The sequence below is a fragment of the Takifugu rubripes genome, chromosome 17 (assembly GCF_901000725.2).
Source record: "Takifugu rubripes chromosome 17, fTakRub1.2, whole genome shotgun sequence".
In the NCBI taxonomy this organism is placed as follows: domain Eukaryota; kingdom Metazoa; phylum Chordata; class Actinopteri; order Tetraodontiformes; family Tetraodontidae; genus Takifugu; species Takifugu rubripes.
Genome location: NC_042301.1, coordinates 8,891,394 through 8,911,390, shown reverse-complemented (window position 1 = coordinate 8,911,390; position 19,997 = coordinate 8,891,394). Strand labels below are relative to the sequence as shown.

General features: G+C 47.4%; 1 protein-coding gene across 4 annotated transcripts in view; it reads right to left on the bottom strand.

Annotated features, from left to right (window-relative positions):
• Positions 1 to 1,307: 1,307 nt before the first annotated feature.
• Positions 1,308 to 19,997, bottom strand: part of slit1b (slit homolog 1b (Drosophila)) — a 28,346-nt gene continuing 9,656 nt past the window's right edge. For 3 of the 4 annotated variants that reach the window (XM_029850569.1, XM_029850568.1, XM_029850570.1), the window contains 35 exons: positions 18,576 to 18,647; positions 18,344 to 18,415; positions 18,196 to 18,267; positions 17,876 to 18,039; positions 17,653 to 17,800; positions 17,415 to 17,486; positions 17,213 to 17,284; positions 17,014 to 17,085; positions 16,795 to 16,938; positions 16,560 to 16,723; positions 16,386 to 16,409; positions 16,165 to 16,309; positions 10,939 to 11,013; positions 10,682 to 10,825; positions 10,208 to 10,351; positions 9,917 to 10,083; positions 9,676 to 9,814; positions 9,343 to 9,411; positions 8,791 to 8,862; positions 8,591 to 8,662; positions 8,390 to 8,461; positions 8,111 to 8,274; positions 7,655 to 7,779; positions 7,372 to 7,466; positions 6,821 to 6,960; positions 6,378 to 6,471; positions 6,091 to 6,228; positions 5,652 to 5,883; positions 5,449 to 5,579; positions 4,820 to 4,974; positions 4,527 to 4,738; positions 4,291 to 4,415; positions 4,009 to 4,217; positions 3,608 to 3,862; positions 1,308 to 2,685 (listed from right to left, as the gene is read on the bottom strand). In XM_029850569.1, the coding sequence (XP_029706429.1) occupies positions 2,621 to 2,685; positions 3,608 to 3,862; positions 4,009 to 4,217; positions 4,291 to 4,415; positions 4,527 to 4,738; positions 4,820 to 4,974; positions 5,449 to 5,579; positions 5,652 to 5,883; positions 6,091 to 6,228; positions 6,378 to 6,471; positions 6,821 to 6,960; positions 7,372 to 7,466; positions 7,655 to 7,779; positions 8,111 to 8,274; positions 8,390 to 8,461; positions 8,591 to 8,662; positions 8,791 to 8,862; positions 9,343 to 9,411; positions 9,676 to 9,814; positions 9,917 to 10,083; positions 10,208 to 10,351; positions 10,682 to 10,825; positions 10,939 to 11,013; positions 16,165 to 16,309; positions 16,386 to 16,409; positions 16,560 to 16,723; positions 16,795 to 16,938; positions 17,014 to 17,085; positions 17,213 to 17,284; positions 17,415 to 17,486; positions 17,653 to 17,800; positions 17,876 to 18,039; positions 18,196 to 18,267; positions 18,344 to 18,415; positions 18,576 to 18,647 (4,315 nt within the window). In that variant the 3' untranslated portion in view covers positions 1,308 to 2,620. Of the gene's footprint in view, positions 3,863 to 4,008; positions 4,218 to 4,290; positions 4,416 to 4,526; positions 4,739 to 4,819; positions 4,975 to 5,448; positions 5,580 to 5,651; positions 5,884 to 6,090; positions 6,229 to 6,377; positions 6,472 to 6,820; positions 6,961 to 7,371; positions 7,467 to 7,654; positions 7,780 to 8,110; positions 8,275 to 8,389; positions 8,462 to 8,590; positions 8,663 to 8,790; positions 8,863 to 9,342; positions 9,412 to 9,675; positions 9,815 to 9,916; positions 10,084 to 10,207; positions 10,352 to 10,681; positions 10,826 to 10,938; positions 11,014 to 16,164; positions 16,310 to 16,385; positions 16,410 to 16,559; positions 16,724 to 16,794; positions 16,939 to 17,013; positions 17,086 to 17,212; positions 17,285 to 17,414; positions 17,487 to 17,652; positions 17,801 to 17,875; positions 18,040 to 18,195; positions 18,268 to 18,343; positions 18,416 to 18,575; positions 18,648 to 19,997 lie in introns of all 4 variants that reach the window. The other variant, XM_003972228.3, reaches the window with a different exon arrangement.

The following is a 19,997-nucleotide window of genomic DNA, read 5'->3' as shown; positions in this document are numbered from 1 at the left end:
GAATGAAAACAAAGAGAAAAAAGAAAAGAAGAGTTTGTTTAATCATCACAATTATAATTTGAATGAGCTGTTATTTGGTGTGTATGGGTTGTCTTTGAACTCTGCTCCTCTAATTTGGAGGTCAAGGGTAATCAAATCCACCTAAATTGGCAATCAAAGGTCACAGTTCTGTCAGGTCTTCACAACACTAAGGGATTTTTTTCCACTTTCACTCTAACTTTAAAACCCAAAAGGTTAAAGGTCAAGTTAAAGGTGGGGTGTGAAAGTCTCACGTCAACATTTGAGACGGAATCAACTGGAGTCACATGATGTTTTCCCATGAAAACCATGCAGAGACCGCACACGCTGCTCCCTACTGGTCAGACGGTGCAATTAAGAGGTTCACCTGAATGTGTTCGTCGGGCACGTTTGTACCTGAAACCACCAGCTCGTCTCAACTTATGTGCCCAAGAATGAGATAAAACTGATCACAACTTATGAAATATCAGCTGGCTGAAAATAATGCTGAATAATTCATGTTTACATATTTACATGGGAGATAAAACACTAAAAAATCAGCTCAGTTATTCCAGATGTGATCAATCGTCTGTGAGCAGCCGACAAACTCTATGTGTGTGTGTGTGTGTGTGTGTGTGTGTGTGAGTGAGTGAGTGAGTGAGTGAGTGAGTGAGTGTGCATTTCATGTGTGTATGTGTACATGTGCATTTATGTGCACACGCAATTGTGAGTGTGTATGTGTGTAAGTGTATGTGTGTGTGCACGCGTGTGTGTTTAGTATGGGCATTGGATCTCCAGTGAGAGCTGATGTGGAGGTTTTATTGGTATTGGGGGGTTGGGAAGGTGCTGCTGTGATTTTATCCTTCAAAGAGGGAGGGGGAAGGGGGTGGTGAAGACGGTGATGCAGAAAGGTTGAAGGCTGGGGGTGGGTGGCTGGGCAGGGGGGGAAGGGCTGCAGAGGTGGGGGGGCACAAGCAGCAGAACGTGCCGGGGGAGGAGGCCGATGGGGATTTACATTATATTTTATGGTTACGGGGGGAGCATAAATCACCTTTTCATTAAACGGCCTCAGTCTCAGAACTCCGCCCCTTTCTCTTCACCTCGCCGGGGACGCCCCTCTTTCATCTCTTCCATCCTTTCTGACTTTACTCTCCATCTTTCCCTCCTCAATCCCCCCCACACACACACACAAACACACACATGCTGCCACCTCCTATCGGCTCAGCGATGACACAAAGAGGTCAAAGGTCAGAGCAAAGATGACAGGAAGAGCAGCAAAAGCGACAAAGGAAGAAGTGACAGAAAAATCAGGTGTATTAAAAACAAAGGGTAGAAGAAGAACTCATCTTTTTATTTCTGTATCATCAACATGATGTGAAACAGACTGCACTACAATCTACAGACGATACAGCGACAACATAAAACAAATATGAACAAAAATAAAATACATGGGTTTATCTATATATTACAATCTGTTAGGCTGCTACTATGGAAACACTCTGCAGATATAATACTTACAAAATAATTATATTAAAAGCTACATCAGTTAAAAAGAAAAACGTATGAATGCTCAGCTTACTCACAACCATATAAATAACTCACTGTCACTGTATATAAAAGCTACATTTTCTGGCCTTTGATGCTGATAGTGGCGATGCCTTCACTGGCTCTGCCACCCAATTGGAACAGAAGCTTTTGATCCGATCCAGCACGATGCATTGCAGCATAATGAAGCTCATTAGTGGGGATGGTGCCGCGTTGTTGGACATGTGGAACAGACACAGACACACACACACACACGCACACACACTGAATCTATATTCTTCTGAGGACCCTTATTCACATAAGACATTCTGAACACCTTCAACAACAAACTTCACCCCATCTCATCTGTTTTATATGAAATTATTTAACATTTGAAGAGGTTTCTGTTGCAACCACACGCTCCAGAAATGTTGCCATATCGATCCAAGAACCAGTCTCCAACATGTTAATTCATTCACAGTTGACGTTGACATCGTTGAAACAAAAACAGGTTATTTTTATAGATTCAGTTCTGAATTGTATTGAGTTTAAAATAAGCCTATATTAAGTCTGTACAGTTAAAAATGTTCAGAATAAAAACATACAGTGAAAAAAAATCACAGTTTTGTGTACCTTTATACAGATTCTAAAACAGTAAAACTGTCAAGAAAGAAGTTAAACCTGATGTTAGCAGCCTGTGTAAAAATTAGCTAAAATGACAGTCAGTGGCTTAACAGTGCCACCTGCTGGTGCATCATTACAATATGAAAAACTACAGTATAGCGGTAACGTATCTTTTCTATTTACCCTATAAGAGCCTGAATGCACTAATCGCTGCGTTTCTGTTCACTTAGCAGTGAAATGTTACTGCAGATGTGGACAGGTTTCCCTCCATCACGTTTCTACACTGGTTTAAACGGACAAACATGCTAAGATACGAACTTCAGTATTTGTTAATATCACTGTCATCGACCAAATCTGAAGTATAAAAACTAAAGTTAGGACTACGGGTCACAACAAAGGTCAGGACTGAAAACACACGTCAGCACCAACGTTGTCCTCAACAGCTGCTGTAGGCCCCAAAAGAGAGGATTTCAGGTCAAAACAAAGGGTTTGAGGTTGTCAGGCATCTTCTTAATGTTGAAAAGGTGGCGGCAGGAAGAGCTGTCAATGGCAATGCAATTAATCATCAAATTAATCAAAACTGAAGACAAGCTGAAGTTTAAAAACTGAAACAATGTTTCAAACCAACTGTAATATCTCAAATAAAAGGGGGAGGGGCTCAATTGCAATACCCGAACCCACCACCAGAGGCCAGTGATGGAACGTCGTGGACTCTAAACCTTTAACCTCTGGATGGTCCTGGCCCCAAGACCCTGCTGGTAGTCATTGTTCTGAGGTTTCCTGAATAAGAACCTTTTGTGTTGGATCATAAAGAGGCTCTGAAGTCTTGGTTAGAAAATGGAAGGAGAGGTCAGAGAAAAGGGTGAGCCTTCTGGAAGACCAGTCCTCACCAGTATAAATAACCTCTGTGTACAATGGGTGACGGGCATCTGGTGAGTTGATGGAAACGTGTTGTGACCCTCAAACCACAGAACCTCTGACCTTCAGGCTGCACATAATGGGGTGGTGACCTTTTCAGGAAAACGGCTGTTTTAATTCTAGAATCACCCAAGTCAGTAAAGACATGTCATAATCATGCTGCTTCACACAATTTGCCAGGCAGTGATGCTTCTGTTAGCATCGCTGCTGTACCCAGGTTAGCACAGAACTACTCTGGTTCTGTGGAGTCCGATGACGCAGAAGACTCTGTCCTCTGTCTTCAATCCTCAAACTTCAGAAAGGTTTCCTGCACAAATTCACATCTATGGTCCTATTGTACACATAATCTCAAAAGCACAGCTGGTTTTGGGAAGACAAGTTGTCCTTCTGCAGGTGAAGAGGAGGGTGAGCAAGACGAGGATTAGTAATTAGTCTCATGTGAGACCACTGTCAGTTTATCGTACAGAATCCCTACAGTGTAGCTGAATGTGTGTGTATGTGTGTGGGTGTGTGTGGGTGGGTGTGTGCGCGCGGTACTACACACACTCTTTGCAGCCACATTCCACAGGCTTCTCCACATCCTGCGTGAACGTTGTCCCATCATCACACTCGAAGCTGAGCCGCCGGCGCCTGACTCTCAGGGGTGCACAACAGGAAGTGGTGGCAGCTGCTGAGTCGCCGCCCACCGCGCAGCGACCCCGGCACTCGAACCAGGAGAAGGGCTTTGCCGTCTGGCAGAGTGCGGTGCCGCGCCGTATCCGGTGGTAATCCCTGACCGGTTCACCTCCACACGGCAGCTCTGTGGTCAGAGATACAAGAAACTGGTCATCGCTGGTCCATCTGCAATATTGGTGACACACTTGAACTTTCTGACTGGTGAACCAGCTCTTGCTGGTCTATACGTCCCACTGGGAGATTCCAGTCTGTCCATCTGTCTGTCCTCACCTATGTCACAGTTCTGTCCGGAGTATCCCTCCTCACAGACGCAGCGTTCCACACCTGCCAACTGCTCACACTGACCCCGCACACAATGGAGACCCCCACACCAGCTGGCTGACCTGCCTCGCAGGTGGCAAAGCACTCCCTCGTAGCCCTCCTCACAGTCACAGCGGTACTGGTTCGCATCCACAGTCATGCACGCCCCTTTAACACACCTGCAAATGGACAGCAGAATGGTATCAAGGCCAGGGTGGGTCACAGGGATCGGACTTATAACAGAACACTCACTTGCTGCCTGCACATGGGCTGACACCAGTTGCCATGGTGACACCCTCTGCTCCAGAGAGGGCGGCTGTTGCCGGCTGATCACAGTGTAGTCCTGCCCAGCCTGGATGACAGTGACACTGGGGGCCCTGTGAACAACACATGGTTCCAGCTTCAGGATGAAAAAATTCCATAACTGACAGAAGAGAGACAAAGTAAAGGTCCGAACACAACCTCCTCCGTAGGTAACTGAAGTTTACCTGCGTGCCGTCAGGCCGGCAGACGCCGTGAACGCAGTAGAGTTTGTGGCAGGCCTGGCATCCTGGTACCACCCCCGGCTTCATGTGGCCGCGGGTGAAGTCCTGCAGCTCGTGGTTGATGTACAGGTTCCTGATGCAGCCGTGGAAACTGGATGTGTTGAGGATCTGGACAGAGAGACCCAGAGAAGCCGGCAACACCTCCTCAGGCATACCTGTGGTCACAAACAGGCTCTGCTCACACAAGTCTAGGGTGTAGTTTTAGAGTTTCCGCTCCATAATCCCTTAAACCTCACCGCCAACATAGAGTGGCACCTCCCCTGTAGCTGCCTGGCTCCGCCCCTGACTATCTAGAGTCATGGGTTCGCCTCCATCCACAGACAGGTTCAGCTTCTGGTTGAAGGTCAGCAGCTCCACGGTGTGAAACTGGCCGTCGTTCACTGTCTCCATGCTGCAAGTGACAATAAGAATACTAATGGAGCCCCCAGTGGTCGGACCAAGAACTGTAGGTTGTGCTGTTCCTTTGATAAAAGGAATCAAAGTTCCTGCCTCTACATTATTAGGTTGACCTACAGTCATCTGACCATGCTCCTCAATGCTTCCTAGTCCTCATCTGATAATCAGCGGGTCACCACCTCTGGTTCAAGTGACCCACGATTACTGTAGCCATCAACATACAGCTGAGAGCATCTCACCTGCTGCAGGGTCACAGCCTGACCTTCACAGGTGCCTTAGAGGCATCTCAGAGGTTATCACTTTCACAGGTGTCTTACAGGTTATCCGCTTCACGGGTGTTTCACAACTTTTCACTTTCACAGGTGTCTCACAAGTTTTTAAAATTTACATGTGAATAAATGTCTGTTTAGATGTGAGTGATTATTTGATTGAAGTCATCAATCATGTATGTGTGTGTTTGTATACGCACCTGTAGATAGTGGTGGCGGGCTGGTTGCCTGGGTCGTAGGTCACCCTGACGTGACCCTGATGTAGCTCCACAGCGATTGGTTCATTGTCTCCGTTGTAGAGCAAGACACCGTTGTCCTCTGCTGTTGACACCTGAAACACACACACACACACACCCATCAGTGCATGTGTGTGACACCTGTTTCTCCATGCTGTCCTCCTCACCTGTAGGGTGATGTTGGCATGTGGCCAGTTCTTTACATCTTGGAGCTGGACGTACGAGTCCCTGTAAATGAAGTTGACGCTGACGAGCTTCTCGCAGCGTTGACCCTCGAAGCCTGGCTGACACTGACATGCCGCCATCCCCGTCTTATCCTCACAGAGAGCGCCGTTCTGGCACTGAGCCAGCTGACAGGGGGAAGCAGCAGGAGGAGTAGCCACCTCACAAAACTCACCACTGTAGGACAGACATGTTGGATGGACTAAAGTACACAAGTTTGCCATCATGGTCGCAAAGTCCTCAACCTGTGATCTACAGCTGTCTTTGATCTCTGTACTGAACCAAGTGTGGACGTACACACACAACCCTTTCCTGTAAAGGCCCCCTAGTGGCCATTTCGGATATGTAAACTTGTGTCCCCAGTGTTCCCAGTATCCCCGGTACCTGAATCCTTGTGGACAGGCGCAGCTGTAACCATCCAGATGGTCAACGCACTGAGCTCCGTTCTGACAGTGATGGTCCACACATTCATTATAATCAATGCTGCACTCTGGCCCCACCCACCCTGGAATACACACACACCTGGGACACACACACACATGCACGCACGCACACACACACACACACACACACACACACACACACACACACACAAACACAGTTATGCAAAGGTACACCACTGAATTCTTGGTAACCTGTCCATGTGTGCACATGTGTGTATGTGTGCTCACCTGGGGCCAACAGGAGTGCTAATGCAGGTGGACTGATGGTGACAGGGGTTCCTACCTGGAGAACACACACTGTCGACCTCCTCACAAAACCGTCCTGACCACAAGAGGAGAAAAAAATGGTGATAAAACAGACCTAAAGGTGACCGACACTGCTATTCCTACCCACTGCAGAGGAACAAAGCCAGCATATCTGGATCAAAGAGTTTCCATCATGAGCTGGTGACATCAGCAGAGTCTCAACATCAACACAGGTCAGCAGTCAATCACTCATATTTACAGTTTAACAGAAAATTAAAAGTCATGTGACCAGAAATCTGAGCACCTCATTTCAGATAAAACCACCCAAAACAGTGGGACTCAGTGTTTCCTACCACCAGAGGGCAATCAAGGTGCAGCAGCTACACTGAGAGCTAGCAGGATGAAGCCGTTGGTTTGCGTTGTACCTTTGTAGTTTGGAGAACACAAACAGGTGTAGTTGCCAACACCGTCGACACAGGTGGCGCCATTCTCACAGCCATGATCCTGACAGTCGTCCACATTCACCTCGCAGAAGGTGCCATGGAAACCAAACGCACATGCGCAGCTGGAGAACAACACAAAGAGACAAAAGAGTGATCAGCAGCAGCTACTTATCCGCTATGCTAACCTTTGTACAACCAGAAAACAGCCGTAGCTTCTGAGCACTCCCTATGGTCCAGATATCTTTTTGTTGCCACAGTGAGAGCTGGAATATGCTCATTTATCTGAGCACTCTTTTATTTTTTTTTATTCTGAAAACACAGACAGATGTCACACTATTGAACACCCAAAACCCTACAGAAAAACAAACAAGCTTTTTTTTTTGACTAAAAGATGGAGGTTATCAGAAAAAACGATTCGCATATAGTCAGCTAACTGTCACAGCTCCAACATTCTGACCATTAGCTGATATGCTGCTGCCACATATGGTCCTGGAACCACAGTTTGACAACAGCCGGTGTGTGAGTGTGTCTACCTGAAGCCTCTAGTCTGTTCATCACTCAGACACACACCTCCGTTGGTGCAGGGATTACTGACACAGGCGTCAACTGGAGTCTCACAGTGTTTACCCTGAAAACACACCAGCGGAAACATTAAACAAATGCCCAGATTATTAAATCAGGACGACGGTAATTTGATGGGATTACTCAGATGAATGTGAGATAAAAATAATCATAGAGCTGGCAAACACATTAAAAACCAATCAGTGGTTTCAAATACACAAACACACACAAACACACTCACACACAGTTACACACCGTGAAACCAGGTTTGCAGGTACAGGTGAACAGCTGTGTGTGGTCGTCCCTGCAGACGCCCTGATTCTGACAGGGAGAGGACACACACGGACTGCATTTGGCCCGAACAGACGGCTCTACGGGACCTGAAAGCACACATGCACACACACGCACATACACACACACACACACAAACACACACACACACACACACACACACACACACAGGTCATTTTGTTTAATGTTCAGGCGAGTCATTTTTGTAATCACAGACATTTGTCTGTATGTTGTAGTTGAAATATTAACAATAAAAGAACAGCGTTCACATATTTACAAAGGTTTGTGTATTAAATGTCACTTTTGGACTGTCTTAATAAGATGTCCACATGTTGATCTGGTCCTGAGTGAAAATTGATAACCAGACTACAGTCAATAGTTGTTTACTCTTTAGATGAAGCTCTGTGAATCATTTGTCACCGTTACACTGGAAGCTGTCAGTCGGAGTGGTCAGCAGCAGTTTGCCCTCTGTGCCACTTGGACCGGCACACCGGGCAATACCGGGCTCCTTGTAGCCACTCTTCACCCAGTCAGACAGCCAGAGGAGCCGACAGTCACAGTACAGAGGGTTGGCTCCAATAGCCCTGGCGACCACAGACACACAGACAGAGACCTCATTCTGTCAGTGAGTGTATTCATCCACTATGTGTGTGTGCGTGTTTGTGTCTGTGTGTGCGCGTGCATGTATATTTGACTCACAGGTGAGACAATGAGGCCACGTCATTGAAGATGCCCTGTTGTAGCTCTGAGATGTCGTTGCCATGAAGAGAACTGAAACACAGAAAAAGAGCTGAAGCTCGAGAACATTCAACTGGAAACAAACACAAGTGACACACAAGTGACTGTGTGTGTGTGTGTGTGTGTGTGTGTGTGTGTGTGTGTGTGTGTGTGTAAGCTCACAGTAGTCTGAGAGAGCGCAGGCCGCTCAGCGCCCGGGGAGGTATGCAACGGAGCGCATTGTAGCTGAGAATCCTGCAGATGGAGCAGAGTCAAACATCAGTTACAGACCTTCAGCTCACTGTAGGTCATCTTCCATTGTGTACGTGTTTGCGAGTGCGTGTGTGTGTGTGTGTGTGTGTGTGTGTGTGTGTTTGTCTCACAGGGTGGTGAGTTGGCTCATGTTGGAGAAAGAGTCATCAGACAGGAAGCTGATCTTATTGTTGCTCAGATCACTGCAGGGAACAGAGAGGTCAAAGGTCAGAACTACTTCTGACAACAGGCAAACATACCGTACAGCTTCCCCTGGTGGACACTGTCGCAGTTACACAGAAATACTGATGTTCTGGCCAGTTTGATTTTGTTCTCTGACATCAACAGATTTATGATATGTCTCAGAGACTTTGAGTTTTAATTAGGTTGGACAGTTTTTATGAATTGAAACTGATCCCTGAAAGAAATCCAAAAGATGTTTAAAAAAGAAACTTTCAAAATGATGTGTTTTAACTTTTTTAACCTTCGTTTTAATGATAATAAAGAACATTTTCATTTGATCAAAGTGAATTTATCATCTTATCTTGTTGCTCAACCATCCATCAGGATGAATAAAACTCATTGTTTCACTTCTGTAACATTGAGTTCATATTTTTACCCAAACTGAAGCGATCATGATTCTTTTGTGATCTAACAGAGGGCACAAAACAGAGGTTTCTTACACCAGCTGCAGGAATCTAAAGGTTGCCAACTCTTTTGGAACACTGGTGAACTGGTTACCATCCAGATACCTGAAGTGAGGAGACAGGAGGGCGTGCATGAAGAATAATTATATTAAGTATATTAATAAGAAATGTATGGCTAATGTTACAGATGATAATAAATATGCTGAAAAATCAATGAATGCTGTTTTTCTCAAAATACTAAAATAATAATAATTTTACGACCAGAATATTTAGAAGATGTGACTTTAAATATCTTTGACATGGAGATGAACAAGCACGTGTCATGTGACGCACTAACAGGAAGTGGCTCATAGGTGACCCCAGACTCACAGCTCGGTGACGTTCCGGGGCAGACCTCTGGGCAGAGCCTGCAGGTGTTTGTTGCTGCAGCGTACCACTGAATCCATACACGTGCACTGACTGGGACACTGTGGACCCAGACCGCAGCTCCCATCATCCTGAGTGGCATCTGGAGGTGAAGCAGAGGTCAATTCTACTGAAGCACGCCATCGCATTTATGTGTTAATGTAGGATCACAGTAAGTGAGGGGTTGTGTGATGCGTCTGTTTACCGTCCTCGCAGCGAAAGTCAGGCACTGCCACATCCTGCAGGGGGATCTCCCGTAAAAATGCGGGACTCTGGCAACGTGGATTTCCTGTGACAATATGACGGCTCCTAAGCCACACCCCAAACCAAGAAAGACGGCAGTCACAGTTGAAGGGATTGGCCAGAAGATTCCTGATGAAGGGTATCAAATCAGAATTACAACTGTTGTACAATATTCAATGAAACTCTGTGTGTGTGTGTGTGTGTGTGGGGGGGGGGGGGGGGTTGCGTGTGGGTGGGTGTGTGTGAGACCTACAGGGTGGACAGGTTGGGCAGCGCGTCAAAGGATCCAGGCAGGATGGTGTTGAGCTGGTTGTCATACAGTGACAGCAGCCGAACGTTGTTCAAACCTGTGAAGCTTCCATTGTGGAGACAACTGATCTTGTTGTTCCTCAGCATCCTACACACACGCGCAAGCACACATTCAGGTGACAAGCTCCACCAAAGCTACCACTGCAGACCTGCTGCGTTACTCGTCATTATCCCACATGTCCAGTAGGGGGTGACAGCGTCACTGTGTGTTTGTGATCAACAAAAAAGTGCTGGTAAGTTAATTTACAGCAGTGACTGAGTGTAACTTTTCACTTTATCAGATTTTTAAAATCTATTTATTTGCTATACTTAAAAACTGAGTCCAGATGCAGTTTTGTATTTTTCCTCCACATGTATGAAGGTTATTTTATAGAATAAATGAGTTTTAGACCTGGTAGTGGGAGTAAAGGGGACTCACAGCATGCGGAGTCCCTCCATGCCTTTGAACATGCTCCCTCTTACAGACTCCAGGTGATTGGCTGTCAGGTGAATCTCCACTACCGAGGTAGCCCCATCAAATGCGCCATCCTCAATCTCCGAGATTTTGTTGTTGCTCAAGTTACTGGAAGGACAAAAGCAACATTGTTTCCTTGTGAGATATTCATGCTGCTTAAGGAGGTCAAACCTAGTCCCGGTCTTTGGAGAAACCGTGTGGAGCACCTCTGGGTGACCTACATTTTCTTGAGCTGCAACAGGCCTTTGAACGCACCGGTGGCCTCCAGCACCGAGAGGTCATTGTTGTTGAGGCGCCTACAAGGAGGAAGGAAGAAGAAAAACACAGTTAGTAGACAATCCTACATCCACGCAGCACGGGACTACACAGGTGTCACACCGATGTTGCTGAGAACAATATGATATTTGTGTGCACAAACATATGCTTTGTGCACAGGTGTATGGAGTGTTTGCATGTCGCTTGGGTGTTTATACATGCAGCTGTATCTCTGGGTGGATGTGTTGCATGATCTCTGCCTAGTCTCTCCTCTACCTGTCCTCCCCTCTTCTCCTCCCTCTCTACCCAGCCGACCATCAGCAGGAGGGTCCCTCTACACAAGCCTGGTCCTGCTCAAGGTTTCTTCCTGTTAAAGGGGAGTTTTCCTTGCCGCTGTTGCTTATTGAAGGGGGTCAGGCTTTTGGATTATGTAAAGCGCCCACAGACAATTTTGACGCTATATAAATGAAGATTGATTGATTGATTGATTGATTGATTGATTGATTGATTGATTGATTGATTGATTGATTGATCGATTGATCGATTGATTGATTGATACAGCACATTTACATTCGCCTGAATACCACTCCTCCACCTATGAAAAGCATAATGTATTACATGTCAGGGCCCTGGGTGTTGTTTGGTGTTTGTTTTTCCTGTTCCTGCTTTGTTCTTTTTCCAGGGGGCGTGGTGGAGCCACTTTCCTACAGCTGTCGCTGGTAACAGTCACACCTGCTGCCTTATTGCTAATCAACTGGCTATTTAGGCCCTAGGCTCCTGTTAACCAGTGTCTAATCGTGTTGTCAGTGTTGTGGTAAATGTGGACTCGGTTATTTGCCCTCTTGTTCAAGATTCAGGAGTTATAATCATTTTTGTTCTCTGCTCAAGGTTACCATGCCTCCCTCCTTTGGAAAAGGAAAAAGCAGGATCTTTTCCCCATGCCGAGCGTGTTTTTCCCCACTGCGTTCCAGGCTTCTTTTGGTTTCAATAAACCCTTTTGTGAGACCTAGTTGGCTGGTTCCTGTCACATTCGGGTCCTGATCAAACTAAACCTTAACAAAATGATCAGACCAGTATGGACCCGGTGGACGGTGACTCAGTTCGCAAGATCTTGGAGGCTTAGGGCAGGCATCTCGAACACAACGACAAGATCTCTGACATTTGGACATCTATCCAGGATCTCACTACCAGCATGGCTGACCTCCTCACCCAAGGTAATCTGGGCCAGTCTCCAGCCCCTTCGACCTGAACAGCTCCAGGAGTTGTCACTCACCTGGCCTCCATTCCTTCCTCTGCCGCTGCACGCGTGAGCCTCATGTCCCCATTCCCGAGCGTTATTCTGGTGAGGCGGGCATGTGCACTAGTTTTTTGTTACAGTGCTCCTTAGTTTTTGACCTTCAACCTCTAACATACCCAAGTGCTAAAAATAAGATTGCATTTATTTGTTATCCGGAAGGGCAGCACAATGGGCTACTACCATCATTGAAAATCAAAGCCCAATATTCATTCACGACCCCTTCCTTCCCCACGGAGCTCAGGCGTGTGTTCAACTACAGAACAGTGAGGCAGCATCGAAGCTACTGTCTCTGCACCAGGGGGCTAGCACCGTGGCTAATTGTTCCATCCACTTCCAGATGCTCGCAGCCAACAGTGGTTGGAATGACACCGGGGCTGGTGGAGAAACTAAAAGACGAGTAGGCAGCTCGAGAGGAGATGCCAGATTTGGTGTTGGTGAGCAGAGCTTCTCCCTGTTTCTCTCCGGCCGTTTGATGCTGCCAGTTACGCTTCTTTGTTCTCATGACACCATCTCTTTGTCTTTCCTTGTCGATTCCGGTGCAGATGACAGTTTCTTCGACCAGGATCTAGTCACGTAGGCCAGCATCCCCACTGAGGTTCTGTCCAAGCCCAAGACCATCCTCAGTTTAAACAGAGAAATCCTGGCCAAAATAACTCATCAAACCACACCCTTAACCCTCATCCTCTCAGGTAACCACAGGGAACAGATTCAGGTTTTTCTTATTCCTGCGTCCTCCTTTCCTGGTGTCCTTGGTGCGCCCTGGTTAGCCCACCAAAACCCACAGTTCGACTGGTCGGCCAGTAGGCTTACTAGTTTGAGTGTCTCCTGCCACACTAACGGTCTTCGCTCTGCACTCTCCTACTCTTCAGGAACCCAAGATCCATCCAGAGGTTCCTGACCTCTCCATGGTACCTGCAGAATATCACAACTTGGGAGCAGTCTTTAGTAAGCAGCATGCTCTCTCTCTCTCTGCCACCTCATCGCCCTCATGACTGCCGCATCGACCTCCTCCCAGGGGCTTCTCTGCCTTTGAGTTGGCTATACAACCTCTCCCAGCGAGAGCTGGAAGCTATGGAAATGTACATCAGGAAGTCCTTGGTAACCAGTCTGATTCACCCTTCCTCTTCCCCTGTGGGAGTGAGGTTCTTTTTTGTTCAGAAGAAAGATGGCTCCCTTTGACCCTGTATAGATTATCAAGCTCTGAATGACATTACTTCCAAGAACAAGTACCCGTTGCCCCTCCTTGATGCGTTTGTTCCTCTCCACAAGGCTCGGCTATTTTCTAAGGTGGACCTTTGCGATGCTTACCATCTAATTTGGATACATCATGAATGTGATGAATGGAAGACGGCGTTTAACATCCTTGGGCCACTTTAAGTACCTGGTCCTGCCTTTTGGTCATACCAATGCCCCAGCCGTGTTCCAGTCTCTGGTTAACGATGTCCTTTGCAACATGCTAAATAAGTTCATCTTCATTTACCTTGATGACAGCCTCATTTTTTCTGAAATGAAGGAGGAACATGTACAGCATGTCTGCCTACTTCTCCAGCACCTCTTAGAGAACAAATTTTTCATTAAGGCAGAGAAATGTGACTTTCACACCACTTCCATTGCCTTCCTGGGATTCATTGTTGGACAGGGACAACTCTCACCTGATCCTGCCAAAGTGAGTGCAGTGGCAGATTGGCCCACCCCAGATTCCCGCAAAGAGCTCCAATGATTCTTGGGGTTTGCAAATTTCTATCGGCACTTCATCCGCAATTATAGTAAAGTTATGGCTCCTCTCACCAAGATAATGTAATCACTAATGGTTTTCAGTGGTCCCATGAGGCTGAGGCAACTTTCAGTCACTTGAAAGCCCTGTCATCCTCTGCACGATTCTGTCTCACCCAGACCCCAGCCGGCAGTTTGTGGTCAAGGTGGATGCTTCCGACATTGGAGTCAGCGCTGGAACAGGACCCAGCTGATCCGAAGCTCCATCCTTGTGCCTTTTACAGTTGATGACTGATACCGGCTGAGGTAAATTATGATGTTGGGAATAGAGAGCTGCTCGCAGTGGTGCTTGCCTTGCAGGAGTGGAGACACTGGCTGGAGGGTTCTGCCCAACTGTTCGTAGTGTGGAACGACCATAAGAACCTGTTGTACCTTCAAAACACAAAGAGGTTGAACTCCCGGCAAGCACAATAGGAGCTTTTCCTTGGCTCTTTTAAATTCTCCCTCACTTACCTCACAGGTTCCTGTAATATCAAGCCAGATGCCTTGTCTCGCTCTCCCTAGATCCCTCCAGTTCAGAAGCCAGGCCCCATCTTGTCCCCATCCTGCATTGTTGGAGCTGCTACCTAGCAGGTGGAAGAGAGGGTCCTAGAGGTCCAGCAATTGACTCTGGACCCTGGGGGTGGCCCACCTAACCGACTCTTTCTTCGGAGTTCTGCCCTTTCGGACATCCTGCAATGGGGTCATTCTTCCAGACTTAACTGTCACCCTGGGCTCTCATGGACTATGCACTTCCATAGGCAATGGTTCTGGTGGTCTTCCATGGGTTGAGATGCCAAGGCTTTCATAGTGGCCTGTCCAGTTTGTGCCCGTGGAAAGTCCTCCAACCAACTTCCTGCTGGCCTTCTCAATCCCCTAGACACCCTTCGGCGCCCCTGGTCACACATCGCAGTGGACTTTTCACCTGTCTTCAACAATCGGACGGGAATAACGCCATCATCACTGTGGTTGGTCGTTTTTCCAAGGCTGCCCACTTTTTTCCTCTTACAAAACTACCTTCCACAGCAGAGACTGGGGATCTCCTGGTCCTACATGTTTTTCATCTCAACGGTTTCCTTAAGGATATTGTGTCAGACCGAGGACCGCAATTCAATTTCCAAGTCTGGAGAGCTTTCTGTGCTGCGCTGGGAGCCTCTGTGAGTCCCTCTTCTTGGTATCATCCATATTCCAACGGCTAATCAGAGTTTGGAGAATGCCCTGAGGTGTGTGGTGGCCCAAAACCCTGCTTCCTGGAGTTTGTTCGTACCCTGGGTGGAGTATGCCCATCTTGTTGGTCTCTGCTGCCTCTGGAGTGTCACCCTTCATGGCTTCCCTGGGGTACCAACCCCATTGTTGAATTCCAGGATGAGGAAGTAGTGGTGCCCTCTGTCTTGGACAATCTGCTTCGTTGCAGAAGTGTGTGGAGGCAGGTCCGTTCTGCCCTTCTGCGTTCCTCCCAACAGTCTTAGAGACAAGCCAACCGCCGCTGTGTTCCAGCCCCTGCCTATCAACCAGGACAGAAGGTCTAGATCTTTACAAGGGATCTTCCCCTACACGTTGACGGAAACTGGCTCCTCATTTCACTGGACCCTTTGAGATCGACCACATCGTTAACCCCTCTGCTGTGCATCTGAAATTGCCCTATCAATCAGAGTTCATCCCACTTTCCATGTTTCTCGGCCAAGCCGGTCTGAGTCTGATCTGATCCCTCCGTTTGAGCCCCCGCCTCCCCCATGTTATTGGTGGTGGCCCAGGCTACGCAATTCGGTGTATTCTGGACATCTGCCAATGTGGACACAGTCTTCAATTCCTGATGGACTGGGAGGGGTATGGTCCGGAGGGGCAGACATGGATTCCCCGGCAGAATATCTTGGATGACAGTCTCCTGTGTAGTTTTTACAAGGATCATCCTGACAAGCCCGGCAGGGCGCCGGAGGTGCCGATTGATAGGGAGGTAACCATTGTACACTTACTTGTGCAACACACATACACAGAAATGGACACTTGTATTCACATGTCCGGGTGTGTGTTGTGTTCAGATGTCCGGGTGTGTGTTGTGTTCAGCTGTTTGAGCGTGTGTTGTGTTCATTTATTCAAGTGAGTGTTGTGTTCAGGTGCATTGTGTTGTGTTCAGGTGTCTCACAGCTCTTCGGTGAAGGACGGCAGGTGTTCAGGGAACTTGGTCAGGCGGAGATTAGAACAGTCAACCACATTTGCTTCACAGCGACATTTGGCTGGACAAACAGGTTTGCTGTTACACTCGTAGCTCAGATGCCTGTCTTCAGCACCTGCACAAACAGAAATGTTAGCTTATCATGATGGCACAATCCTGGCTGAGAACTGGACACAGACAGAAGGAATCACCTGGAATCAGGTACTGCTCCTTGGCTGCCATGAAAAGAGAAAATAGGTGGAAATGGTTAATGACTTATTTGGATGCTGGTAGGTGAACTAAAAGTGGTTCACCTGCAACACTCAATCAGAAACTCAAGTGAGAACTGTTGTCAGTAACCTGTAACCTGTGTAACATAGACTGACCAGAACAGCGGAACTTGTTGCTTTTAATCTGTGCGATGCGTTTGTTGGCGAGGCGGCGGGGGCTGGTGCAGCGGGCGCCACTGGTCTCTATTGGGTTAGCACGCAGGAAGTCCGCCAGCCACTTGACATGACAGTCACAGATGAAGGGGTTCTGTGCCAGATGCCTGGCGGAAAAGGATGGGGATTAGGTGAAGCCGAACACTGCAGTTACAACCGCATGTGGCTGTATTCTTACAACGTTTGGATGCTGTGCAGCGAGCTGAAGGTGCCTTTGGCCAGACTCTGGATCTTGTTGTCATACAGCGACAGCAGCACCAGGTTCTCCAGGTCTTTGAAGAGTGATGCTCTGATGCAGTGGATCTTATTGGCATTCAGCAACCTGGAGGACAACAACAGCGTGACGAGGTGTGCAGGGGCACATCAGAGAGACAACAAAGACGTCCTGCAGACTCACAGAAGCTCCAGAGAGGTCAGGCCATCAAACACGCTGGCAGGCAGCTCCGTGATCTTATTACCATACAGAACCCTGCAGCAGAACAGCTGGAATTATGTTCAGTCCTCGTCTTTCAGGCGCCATGTGGCAACAGAGGCACCGACTGTGAGTGCAACATCTGACACTGGTAATAACATGTGACATTGGTAATAATACTCACAGTGAGTTGAGAGCTCTCAGGCCAAGGAAGGCATCCAGAGCAATCTCAGATATCTGGTTGTTACTCAGATCTCTGGAAATCACACACACACACACACAGTGGTGTTTTACGAGCTTTCTCTGCTGAATTGTGGAAAGTTTGTGTTTGTGATAATGGTTTTCCAGAGAAGACACTCAAGAGATGGGACTATAAATGGACTCACATGCGCCGCAGCTTCTTGTAGGAGGAGAAGGCACCAGGAGGAACTGACTTGATACCATTCTGCTCTAAGCGACTGAAACGGAAAGAGAAAGGCATTTAAATTAGTCCTCCTTCAGGACAAGTTCTGACTGTAGTTCAACACAGACGAAGCCTCATTTAAATGGAAAACGAAGTACAAAAGTTGTTGAAGCTCCTGAGATTCTAGATTTGAAATCTGCAGCTTTAATCTGTCAGCTCACATCTCAGTCATGGCCTCGGGCAGGTGGGCAGGGATTGCAGTTAAGCCCCGCCCACGACAGTCCACAATGTTGTTGCTGCAGGAACACATAGGAGGACAGGAGCCAGATGCCAGGCTGCACGGCTGGACGAAGGCGCTGCCGCCATGACCTGGGAGCATAACAAATTGGTCACATCCAATGAGAGCACAGCTGCTCAGACGTACACCTGAGGGTGGAGCTTCACCTGAGCAAGCCAAGTCGCTCTTACGCAGCTCAGCGAGGTTGAGGCCTCTCAATGACGGAGGGAAGCTACACTGAGCGTACAGGCCTAAAGACGACCTCTGCCGTAACCACGGTGACAACCAGGCCAAGTGGCAGTCGCAGCGCAAAGAGTTTGAATGGAGACGGCTGGGAATATGTTTGCACAGCATTATCATTAGCAGCTTTATGAATTAATCAAATCACATCAACCAGGAAGCTGTTTGGCTAGAAGGCTTATGTATAAAATAGACAGTTTGGTAAAATCAGAAGTGTATTCTGGGTAAAGCAGTGAAGCCGACTCACAAGGTTCGGAGTTTGGGCATGTGGTTGAAACTGGAGACGGGAATGCTGCTGATGTTGTTGTTGTTCAGCGTGCTGAGAGACATAAACTGAACAATGAGAGAGGAGAAACAAGCATGATGAGGAGGAGGTGGGATGCTCTTACACTTACAGAACCTCCAGCATCCGCAAAGCTCTGAATGCTCCTTCCTCGATGCAGCTGATGTGGTTTTTATCCAGCTGACTGAACAAAAACACAGTTTAAATAAGCTTTTTCCTATGGAGTTAACCGTCCTTCCACTTTTATAAACACAGACAGCTTTGATGAAACAGGACAGCTTAACACTTCTCATGATGTTGAAACATCTAACACCAGGAAGTAGATCTAAAAAAAAAATACGCACAGATTTTTCAGCTCAGTGGCACCTCTGAAGGTCCGTCGTGGAATTGCCTGGATTACATTTTCACTCAGATCCCTAAAAACAAGAAGAGAACATTAAGGAAAGTTTGACTGTGAACATATGATAAATCGGAATGTCCTGTCCAAACATCACTTTCTCCTTATCTTTGTCTTCCTTTTCTTCTCAGAAGAGCCCTGACTAGACCTGGACAAAAACCACAAGTGTGTGTGTGTGCGTCCACAGGAATATTAACATGTAAACTAGACAAGCTGGACTGGTGCAGAACTGGAGCTGGACTGAACATGTTCTGAGCACTAGGTGACACTTGGATCCAAATCCATCAGATGTTTCTTTGATCTTAATGCCTTAGGCATCTCCTAATTTGATCAATCATGTCACCGTGCAGCACATCTGACCAATCAGGTCATCTGGAATAGCCCGGGTCTGACCCACGAATGGATGGAGGGGGTGGGAAAGTTTACCTTTCTCACCCTCTGCTGGGAACGAGGGAAGATGGAAGGAAGGAGAGAGGGGGCCAAGACAAAGAGAGTGGGTGCAGAAAATGAAGAGATGGAACAAATATTATGAGACCTCACACACACGCACACACACACACTCGTCCAGCTGTGACCAGCCTGTGTTTCCCTGCAGCAAACATCAAATCTACAGTGGTGTCACAGCAACAGGACAACCTGATGAAAAAGCAGCTTTATTATTAGTGTGTGTGTGTGTGTGTGTGTGTGTGTGTGTGTGTGTGTGTGTGCGTGTGTGTGTGTGTGTATAGTTTCTCATGCTTTGTTACGGTGAACTGACACTAACCCTTCTGCTCTTGAAGGTCAGATGACTTTCAAACTGTTTCTGGTGTGTGATAGTTGTTTACTCTGGTTTATCCATCTATTTTACTCCCTGCTTCACCCTCATCCCTCTATTTGGCCACCATCATCGTCCTCTGGCATCTCAGATGCTCTGTGACCTCAGAGTCCAGCTTGAGCCTTTCCTTTCTGTTGAGGCTGTCATCTCCATGGTGATGGTGCTGGTTTACCATCATAACATCCCTCCGACAGGCTCCTTCAGCACAACAATGAATTGTTGGACAGGCTGTTGGCCATCACACGTCCCTCATTTTCTTTTTATCCAGCTAGCTTCAACTTCAGCTGGTCAACGTCCATCAGACTAGCAGCTCGCTAACGTCCCCTTCAAAAGGTTACCAGTAACCCCCCTGCCCCCACACACTCCCAAAAATGTCACATTTACGATCATTTGTGTTTAGTTTTAAAGCGTGTTGAGACACATTTTCTGACTCCACCAGTAGGGGGGGTCAAATGTTGACCCTGATGCTAATGTAGGTACTACGGGGCGCACACACACACACGCACCAGCTTTCCTTTGTGCTGATGGGAGAGTACTGGTGACAAACACCAGTGC